Genomic DNA, 11,323 nt, shown 5'->3' on the forward strand with positions numbered 1-11,323 from the left:
GATTGGAAAGAACATTTGGCGATAAATCATTTTTCTGTTGAAGGACAATTGGAATTCCAGGCCCTCCGTTTTGTCCCAAGATGTGCTCCTTTTGATCTGTTTGAAAACAGAAAGAAAAAGAACAACATCAAGTTGTATGTGCACAGAGTTTTCATCATGGATAACTGTGAGGAGTTAATTTCTGAGTATCTGGATTTCATTAGAGGAGCGGTGGATTCTGAGGATCTTCCTCTAAATATCTTCCGTGAAATGTTGCAGCAAAGCAAAATTTTGAAAATTATCAGAAAGAATTTGGTCAAGAAATGCTTAGAACTATTCACTGAGCTGACAGAAGATAAACAGAACTACAAAAAGTTTTGTGAGCAGTACTCAAAAAACATAAAGCTTGGAATTCATGAAGACTCTCAAAATCGAAAGAAGCTTTTAGAGCTATTGCGATGCAACACATCTGCCTCTGGAGATGAGATGGTTTCTCTCAAAGATTATTGCACCCAAATGAAGGAAAACCAGAAGCACATCTACTTTATTACAGGTGAGACCAAGGACCAAGTTGCTAATTCGCCCTTTGTGGAACACCTCTGAAAGCATGGCTTAGAAGTAATCTATATGATTGAGCCCATTGATGAATATTGTGTGCAACAATTGAAGGAATTTGAAGGCAAGACCTTGGAGTCAGTTACCAAAGAAGGACTGGAGCTTTCAGAAGATGAAGAGGAGAAAAAGAAGCAGGAAGAAAAAAAGACAAAATTTGAAAACCCCTGCAAAATTATGAAAGATATTTTGAAGAAAAAGTTTGAAAAGGTGGTTGTATCAAACCGATTGGTGACATCCCCATGCTGTATTGTCACAAGCACATATGGGTGGACAGCAAACATGGAAAGAATCATGAAAGCTCAAGCCCTCAGAGACAACTCAACAATGGGTTACATGGCAGCAAAGAAAACACCTGGAGATAAACCTCATCACTCCATTATTGAAACCCTCCGGCAAAAGGCAGAAGCGGACAGGAACGACAAATCTGTGAAGGATCTGGTCATTTTGCTGTATGAAACTGCACTCCTGTCTTCTGGATTCAGTCTGGAAGATTCCCAGACACACGCTAACAGGATCTACAGGATGATCAAGCTTGGTCCAGGTATTGATGGAGATGATCCTACTGTGGGTGATACCAGCGCTGCTGTAACTGAAGAAATGCCACCCTGGAAGGAGATGACGACACATCACGCATGGAAGAAATAGACTAAGCTTCACCAGAACTATATGTTTGATGCTTACTATCATTCATTCTGATAATATATTTCCCAGGATTTTTGTTTATTTTGGTTAACATTTAAAACATCTGTGTGGCATGAAAACTAAGGGGAAGATAAAATTTCTTTCTACTTGTGTGATACTGTGATACTATAGGTTTGATTCAATAGGTTGGTAGAACGTTTGTTGTAAGACGTAATGTAACCTATTAACTTTCTGGTCTGAAGTGTTTAGCTATTGATCTGGATCCCTTTTAAGGCCAAATAATTTCACTTGGGAGTGTTCTGAGATAGCTTTATGTTTAAAAGAAAAAAATTAGGATGGCTTAAGTTTCATCTTAAAATTTTTCATCCCATATTGTTCTGCATGTACTAGTCTTAGAAGTAAGTACACAAGCTAAAACAACAAAAATTCCCCATGTGGCTTGTACCAAGAACAAAATCCTAAGCTCCCTAGGTCTTTTAACTCAGCAAGGCTTGTGAGTGGAAATACAGTGCCCAATCACATTCTGCTTTAAAAGGTAAATACAAATGAGACATAAGGTGAAAAAAATAAAAAAAAATAAAAAGAAACTAACTTGAATTCTGAAAATACATGGTTTCTCCTTTAGAGATAAATTAAAGATGGAAAATGTCAAACCAAATAAAGCAAACAGGATCTTGAACTTCTGTGAAGTACACACCATGGTGATTCCATATCCACTTCTAAGTTCACATCGACAGAATTGTAGTAAATTTTGGGGTTGGCATACAAATTACCATTGCATAATAAGCCTGCAATTCACTTTAAGGAAGGCATTAGGGATCAAAAGTAAAATCCAGCTTTCTATAATTAAAATGCATTTATACTTTTCCTCTTTAGGTACTAACTCAAGTTTGAAGATTATGTGTATGCCATCATGAAAAAGGACTAGGAGGCATTTCTGGATTTTATTATGTGATCAATTCCTAGCTTTTACGACAGCATTTGATTCATTACATTATAATTGGAAAGTTAACATATTGACGTGTATAGCAAATATTCTCCCCCACCTTATTCTGTCAATGAATTTTAGAAATGTTATTCTTTTTAGATGAGGAGACGCCAACCAGAAGGAAATAATAGAATGTCTCACAAATAGAATCCAAGCCTTAGTGTATAAATGTATTATATAAATGGGTTTAAATGTGATAATACCCATGACACTAGAAAAGAAGCCAAGAGAGGATTAGAGAGAAGAGTTGAAGAAGAAGAGCAGTGCAAAAGGGCACATGAAAGTAGCCATGAGACAGGCTTTAGTGTACAAGATGGACAGAGGGCATACAGCCAGAAGGAAGGCACAGATTCACTAAAACATATTTATTTTTAAAGTGCCATAAATTCTGGTTTTATATCGACTATGCTGCACAGAAAACCAGTTGAAGATCATTTGAACTCTATGAATTCATCCTGAATCAATTGACTGTTATTATTAATGTTGTCAATATTTGGAAGTAATTATATCTAAAGAGAAATTATCAAAATGCATTTTATATAGAGGAAATAAAATTAAACCTGAACAGCATTAAGCTGAATGCAAAATTCACCTTTATCTTAAACAGTGTGCTGAAGACTCCCACTCTGTCCATAACCTGCTTTGCAAATCAAGAGCGGAAGCTCCATATGATAAACACCACAGTCAACTAGAGTAACTTTCAATATTCTTTTTTTTATGTTGTAGGATTCTGTATTGTGATACAGAATCAACAGAAATTAATACAGTGAGTAAAGGCACAAGCTCTACATAGCTTTGAAAGTCAGCTTCACCATTATCTAGCTGTGTAATTAATTCTTAGAAGTTTTTACTACATAAGGGAAGAATGATTGCTTATTTCATAGAGTAATTTTTGGCATAGAGCTAAGTCATGTAAAATACTTACAGAGTTAAACAAATATTGTTAATTCATGCTATTGTTGTTATTGCACAAATATAAGAATTAACAACTTTCAATATTCTTATTCTAGTGTAAAGGGACACACCAGCCAACTATCTGTTTAAAACAAGTAAAATATATTCATCGCTAATATGGATCTGCAATTGCACTTAGATTTTATTACTGCTTGGGAGAATTCTGACCTGCATTCATTTTCAATATTTCCGTCACAGATACTGAATCTTCATCTACAAACTGAATGTGTGAGAGCAGGTGATCCATCTAACATAATGAAATGTGATAATAGTTAATGTTTCCTGGCTATTTACTGTGCACTATACATTGCTCTAAGAGTTTCCCATGTTATAAAATCATTAACATTTGCTGTTTACATTTACAAAACCAGACAAAAAGAAGAACATCAATTATTTTTGTTTCATGCATATGTGTATATATTTCACTCTTGTGATTTAATTTAAAAAGAAGTAGAATGAAGATAACCACTATTATTATTTCTGTATTTGCAGCTTTGCTGACATCCACCTGCGTTTCTCCATCTCCAATCTTCGGTAAAACCTCTTTTCTCCTCAATTCTCAGTCAATCACTTTTTTTCCTACCTGGTCCTGTGTCATATTAGCTGGATCTGTTCTCGTCCAATTTCCCACTGGTGCTCTTCCCAAGCCCGACACAAATCTACTCTATCACGGGAACAAAACCGAAGTAGTCAGGCATAGCTCAGGGGTTTCCACTACTCACCCGCAGAGGCGATCCAAAGGCCAGAGAGTGCTGCTAATCAACCCAGGTCTGATTTTAAAACAGTGTACTGGCTTTTTGGGACTCTAGTCTATTTGGATGCAAAGCTTCCTAGGCCTGAATGTAGAGGGGAGGGCCTTGGACTTCCCGCAGGTCAGGGTTACCTGCCCTCTCTTAAGGAGGAGGGGGGGGAGTGAGTGGGGGAGCAGGAGGGGAATGAGAGGAGGGGAGGAAGTGTAACTTTTTGAATGGAAAAAAAAAAAAGCAGTGGTACTCAGACACTTTCGTGAAGCTCAGACCATGCATCTCTACTCTATGACTTATGGTCATTGGCATGTATTATTATGCAGGTAAAGTAGCCAGTCCTAGAGGGAGCCCAAGTAAGCTGCTAACTGATGTCATTTACCCATTTATTTAGTGAGGACGAACAGCTGCAGTTTAATTTCCCTGTCACTCCAACAAATGCAGAGACCTCAACAGGGAACTAAGATTTCCCTGTGAACAAGCCACTCTGCTCCCCTTGATAATGCAGATAGGACCTCTGTCTACAAATTACTCAACAAAACCATTAAATTCTCTGCTCAAAACTGTCTTCCACTTGGTGACTTTGGTAGACCATTTTTCCCTCCATGAAAAAATATACAAATTTTAATTTTGAATACAGATTTTTTTCTAACAATATTTTAAAGAAAATATTATTTTTAAACACTTAATTTGGTTTTGATCTACAAAAGTTCCCGAGTTTGTTTATATTTTGTACCAATCTTCCTTTAATGATCTACCTTGGAAGAAAAGAACTGTTTCACGTTATTGCACAAACCGTGCCACCCCATTTTAAAGTCCAGCTTTCTCTAAATGTTAAATGTGGTATTTAGTGTTTGAGACCTCTAAAGATAGGTACTTAACAACTCTAAGATCAGAAGAATTGTAAAGGTTACCTAACATTCTATTTTCTCCATGACTACAAAAATAGTCAATCTAGTCATTTGACTCTCCTAATAGGTTGCATGATGGTTATTGTAAAGGAAACATAAATGAAACTTGTGAGAACTCTGAACTGTCATGAATTCATGATTACGTCATTAAGTCCAGCTTTCCATACGGCAAAACCATACTCATGAGATGGGCCATGCTCCTGTGCTTACCTAAAGCCGAGGCCTTTCAGCACGTTCAAACTGAAAAAGCTTTCACTTAGTTTGTTGAAACCTAAGTTAAGCAACAGTAATTAGAGAAAGTAAACCGCAGATTGTTTTGTCAAATCGGACGTGGTGTGGTTTTTTAAGCTTGAAAATCCTGAACAGTTGGCAAGGTGCTGAAGGAATCACTTCCTCAAAAAGCTCACAGGCATTCATTATCCCATCAAATGATCCATAAAGCTGAGATCCCAAGGAATGGAGTATCGGCGGCTGTTAGGGAAATAATTGTGGCTAACAGACCTTGCATAACTTTCACCCCTCAGAAAATGTAGGAGGTGAATTGGTATATTTAAAAAGATGTTTAATTTTCAGGTACTGAGGAAGCAATATTGTACATAGCTGACCGAATACCTATGCAAAGACACCGAAGAAACATTTGGGCTTGGAATACACATTTAATAAAATACAAATTTTCAAGTTAAATGCTCAAGAAGAGTTCTGGACAGATACATAATACTTATAAAAATTTCTAGGACAAGAAACTATTTTATTGTTAGTTTTGACTAAAACTGAGCCTAATTTTAATTCCATGTTAGCCTTTGTTCTTGGAAAGTCAGTTCCCCCTAAAGTGAAGAAATCTGTCATTTGGAGAGGTCTGAAGAAGAAGCATTCCCCCAGCCTGCAAAACATGAGTGTAATGGTTGATATTGTTCTCTTATCAAACAAAATTATGCTAGCTCTTTCCTTGACCTTGCGATGCTGAGTAATAACGCAGACTGAACTGGAATGGCAAGAAATAGATGTACAAACAGCCAGAGGAGCTACAAATGTAATAGGGAGAAGCGTTCAACTCAATGTGAGTTAACCATTTTTCTGTGTCCATCACGTGTGCTACTCTGCAAATAATTACTATAAAAGCATTGTATTATACCTGTATTGATATTCATGCAAAGTTCTTAAAAATCTGGCTGTGGTAAGTTGAAATAGAGCTACTGATTCTGAAAAGAGGAAATTTACAGTATGCTGTAGATGGCTGCTTCATTTTTTAACAAAAACACATCTATGCAGGGACATGACAGTTTTTATAGCAGTGGCTTCATTGGGTTGAAGCAGCACATTAAAAGCATACATGTATCAGGAGAACATTAGACGATCTAGAGTATCTCGATTATTGTTCAGTAACCAGATTTATGTAAACATATCTGGGCTGTAATAGTATTGATGAACACATACAGGTCCTCTTCTGTCTGTATAAGCTTGACATAAACGGTTCACAGAATCCCTTCAATGTCCTCTGTGAAATTTACCATAGTTACTAATGCTGTATTATGCGTGAGACAGACTTGAATCTCAGAAGCATTGCATCGCTTGCACGGGTTCAGAAACCCAGAAAGTGGGAAAGCCACGCAGTAGGATTTCAGCACATGGCAGCAGCCATGGCTATTGGAGAACACAGGTAGGATCAGCATTCATTCTCTGCAAATGGGACAACATTCCATGAAACACTTGCTCAGGTCGGAGGAACTACTTCAGGCTGAAGAAGGCAGAAGGACCCAGAGACTGCAGTAAGTTTTGTTTGAAGTCCTCAATATCTCATGTATTGATGACATTGATGCCTGACTATGTCACCTTTGGGAAATAATCAAATCTTTACAAGATGGGCCTTGTGAAATTCAATCACCAGGATGGGTGTTTGCAGTGGATCCTTGAAATTTTGGAAGTTTATGGCACTGTGAAGGTGGTCTTTCATTTTACCTTTGGAAGATGTAAAGGAGTTGAGAAAAAGGATTTTCTCAAGACTTTAACAGACAGAAATGCAGTTTTTCCTCACAGACACCCAGGGTGTGCTGAGTTGCAGGCCGTGTCTGCAATGGTGAAAGTGTTAACAGAGCAGAAATACTGTGGATGCATTGCCCCTGGATATGGTTCTTGTAGTCTTCCTCTCGAGCATAGCTTAAGAAAATCAAGTGTTAGCCTGTGTTCTACATAGTTGAAATAAAGAATTTTAAGCATAAGATATTAGATATAAATGTTCTTGGCCATTGCTCAGATTGTTCAAATATCATGAAATCACCTTCATTTCCATGGCCCCAAATCATTTTCTATATTGCATACAATTATAAACAGGCTTAATTTATATATATATATTAAATATATTATATATTATTTGCATATATTATATGCACACACATATATATCCCAATAAACCTCAACATGTGGAAGGCTCCTTTGTGAAAGCAGCATTTTTCAACTTTGAGCACCAGCTCACATCCCCGGGCTGATTTAGAGACTTAGAAAAACATGGATGTAGGAAAAGTCATGGACTCCAAATCCCATTTGTCACTCACTCACTAGCCTTGCAGCTTCTGATGCTGGTTCACAGTTGGAATCTCCATGACGTCATCTATGCTGAATGAGTGAAAATTTTGCTATTGCAAAAGTCAAAATTGATTACTCTCAATAGCACTAAGGACATATACAAGAACAACATATTTCCACAAATGGTGTTAGGTCGTGATGACTGATATGGGGCAGAAAGTTGTGGTGTATTTATTTCAGAGAGGGTAATTAGGCAATAGGGGTGCACTGTCACCTCCAAAAAGCTAGAAGGAGAAATTGCAGAAGTCTTTACCAAAAGAAAATGATAAATAATTGAAGAATTAGGAGAGTCAACTTGGTAAAAAATTACCCAATGTTGCAAATGTATAAAAAATTATATCCTCCATTAATATTTTTTATTTTAAATACAATTCAGAGTTCATGTTTATTAATATTACTATTTCCCTAAAAGGAACCTAGGTAAGCCATAATGTGGGTTTACTGTCTAAACACAAATATTTGGGTACATTCAGAATACAGGTCTAATTTATATAATGTGTCATAATCTTTATGCTGCACAAGGATCCAGACTTCCTAGGCTTACAAGACAAGGTTCAGACGTGAAGCAAACATTACAGTGTTGACTAACTTTTGTTACTTTGTCCATGGAAAAATGTCTATATGAGAATGTATGTTTTATGCAACAAACAATAAAAAAAAAGAAAAATAGATTAAGACGTAAATGCAAACATTTTTCATTTAAGATTTATCTGAAAATTAAAATAAAAGGTACTATTTTCACATGCTGCAGTTTACTCCTACGGAAGAACTGGATCATTCCTGACAACATTGAGGCTTACTTAAGTTTTCTGAATACTGCTTATCTTTTTATAAACAAGGAAATATCAATGTAGTTATTAGAAGAAAGTTTATTAAAATACAAAAAGCTCACAAATGACTAAATCTTTATATCGTACATATGTTTTAATGGAAATTGAAAGGAAGAATGATTTTTATGGAGCTTTATGCTAAGAGAACAAATTGCCAACTTCAGAGTTTCCTTCACTTGGCCCTTATTTTAAAAATTATTAAGAGTAGTTAAATTATAAGATGTTTTTAACTTTAAGCATGATTGAAGAGTGTTCCTTAAAATTCTCTTTGATCTGGACTGTGGCGGAAGAACTTAATGAGAATGTAGGAAAATTAGATCTGTAGAACGCACACCATAAACATGCCAGACAAAACGTGTGTGGGACATGGAAATTCCTTTGTTAGGGCATGTGTGGGATAATTGCCCTGGCTCCCAATTAAGGTAAATCAGATACAATTAAATCTTTTGGTCACCTGAAGATGAATTACACTTTTCCCACTTGTCTTATTCTTTATTGTTGTCTTTTCTTCAAGTTATTGATATGCAAGTAATGGAGAAATGATAACTGCTGTTCAGATGAAAACGTACAGTCCTTAGGGCAGACATGGCTATTTATGCCTCTATTAGACATTTCCACTTTCGCTTTTACTAGAGAAGCTCAGATTTTGCTTTGGTGAATCAAACCATGACTTTTATTTGAATTAAAGAAGTCAGACGTTTGGAGCTGGTTAGATGATTGGGTTGGGGGACTGAACTGCATGTGACACTGGCCAGCATTACACGTCTCTGCTCACCAGAGAGCAATAGTCTGCTGTCACATGACCCTTAGGAATGCAGCTCTTTTCCACTGGTGATGCTAAAGATGTCAAACCTCCAAAGGAGGACATGTGAAGAGAATTTCTTCATTCTGCTTTTCCATCTCCTCTTTGCTTGGGACGTTGCCATTTAATAGCACAAGACAAGAGCAGGCTGCATTCATCGGGGTATCCAAATATTTGGCATTGTGAAGTGACATTGGCATTGGCAGATACTGGAAAACATCATAGCTATCCTGGAATTGATGAAGAGGCCGAACACATGTGCTAAGAAAGGTCTAGTTAACCTACGGTGACAACTCTAGGTTACCAATCACAGTATTTACTGTCCAATTATATAAGCATTCTCGGTTTTCCCCCTGTAAACGCAGGCTTGCATTGAGTGTTTCTGCTCCCTGAAAGATAGATGCGTCCATATAACTTACCTTGCCCAATGCAATGTATGTCACGTTGGCAAAGAAGCCTTTCCAGCCTTTCCTTGCCATGTGAAGATATGGTCTGCTTCTGTCTATCTTCTTAAACATCCTGTCAGTACTGAGTATATACTGCATGTGCAAAAATTGAATGTGCTGGGATAAGCTATTAAAATCTGGGCGTTATTATAGCAGTCTTACTAAACATAATAACACTGAAGTCACTGTTTCTAAGTTACTTGCCAAATAAATCCATGTCTGTGTTTTTAGTTATTTTTGTTTGAAAAGTTTTTAACTTGTATAATTAGTAAGATTATGCCATATTTGTTGATTTTTTTCTTAATTTACTAAGGGACTACAACCTGATATTGAAAACTTTGAGCAGTAGAAATACATATATACAATAGTATGTATGCAACTGTTTGGCCTACATTTACATACTTACACATTCATTCAGATCTCTATCTCTTTCTATCTTTTTCTCTTGTCTGCATCTCTCTCTCTCTCTCTCTCTCTCTCTCTCTCTCTCTCTCTCTCTCTCTCTCTCACACACACACACACACACACACAGATGCACTCACAGTTTCTTTCCTGTTGAAAGAATCTATTATTGTTCAGTGCGTAGATACTTGATGGCATAAACAGTCCTGAACTGTTCGTATATAACAAAAGCCCTTATATATTTCTTTAAGTTGCTATTTGAATTTAAGTAATTTCCTTAAAAATGAAACTTATGTTTATTGTAAAACTCTCCAAATGTATATTGCTACAGATAAGTCTGTAATTCATTCACCCACTGATTCACCAGTTGTGTGCAGAATGACTACCATATACTGGACACATTGTTTCAGGACACTTCCCCCTCTCCTATACAACTACCTTAGCTTCTAGCCTTAATTCTTCCACCTGCAGACAGTCAGCATTTCCTCTGAAGACGGCGAGTTCAGTGACTCGGCATTGCCATCCTTTGCCGTGTTCATTGCTAGAGCATCTTGTGGTGTAAAGTTAACAGCCATAGCAATAAAATAAATGCCAACTCTGTAGGTTTTGCTCTCTGCCTGAGTGATGTAACTCCCTTAACCTTTCTGAATCACTACCCCATCATCTGCAGTTGCCCGTGACTACTGTATGCACACTGAGCATGAAGCAACCAACCCCAAAATTCAGCTGGAAAGCGGCAGGTAATGGGGATCCCTGGCCCCCTTATTTTCTGGGGAATGGGAGTGTAATCTTTCAACTTCTCAGCAGCTGCTTTGTTTCTAGCAAGAAAGAAAATATTACTATCTTATGAGATATTAAAAATTGACACCATGATAGTTTAAAATGAAAAATAATTTTTATAATGTTAAAAATGACTTTGAACAGTCAAGGCAAGCTACAAACTGAGCTCACAGAGGCATTTGTATATCTAGCAAGTTCTTCCTTACAATTTTCTTGCAAGGAGTTATCTGCTTTTCCTTCTTTGAAACATTTATGTGAATGCAATACATAGGAAATTACACAGAAGTAGGAAAGTCTGACCCTGATTTTATGCAGCAAAACGATATGCAGAACAACAGCAGCTAAACAGTGTTTCTGGATATCACTGTCCATATTATAGTGTTGCAAATATTAAATAAGATCAAGTGTGCACTGTAGTGGAATGCTTAGCAGGAAATAGATTTTATAAGTTGTTGCATTTGCCACTAACAAGTCAGTGTAAGATCCAATAAAAACATATTTCTGTAGGATTATGGGGATTAGCAGCAAGTTAATAACAGCCTAAAGTTTATTATGTAAGATAAAGTATCTTGTAACATTTGTCAAGTCTGTTAATATCCTTATGATATGTAAAAATAGATACAAATATCCCATGAACCTATGTCTATAATA

At 36.7% G+C, this 11,323-nt stretch overlaps 2 protein-coding genes across 9 annotated transcripts in view; one reads left to right on the top strand and one right to left on the bottom strand.

Annotated features, from left to right (window-relative positions):
* Positions 1 to 1,244, top strand: part of LOC101995022 (heat shock protein HSP 90-alpha-like) — a 2,274-nt gene extending 1,030 nt beyond the window's left edge. Inside the window, 2 exon segments of the mRNA XM_026787223.1 lie at positions 1 to 1,198; positions 1,201 to 1,244. The exon segment at positions 1 to 1,198 is cut by the window's left edge and continues 72 nt beyond it. Of these exon segments, the coding sequence (XP_026643024.1) occupies positions 1 to 1,198; positions 1,201 to 1,244 (1,242 nt within the window).
* Grik1 (glutamate ionotropic receptor kainate type subunit 1) overlaps positions 1 to 11,323 on the bottom strand; it is a 379,400-nt gene that overhangs the window by 340,782 nt on the left and 27,295 nt on the right. The gene's annotated exons all lie outside the window — the stretch shown is intronic.

The sequence above is a fragment of the Microtus ochrogaster genome, chromosome 2 (assembly GCF_000317375.1).
Source record: "Microtus ochrogaster isolate Prairie Vole_2 chromosome 2, MicOch1.0, whole genome shotgun sequence".
Classification (NCBI taxonomy): Eukaryota; Metazoa; Chordata; class Mammalia; order Rodentia; family Cricetidae; genus Microtus; species Microtus ochrogaster.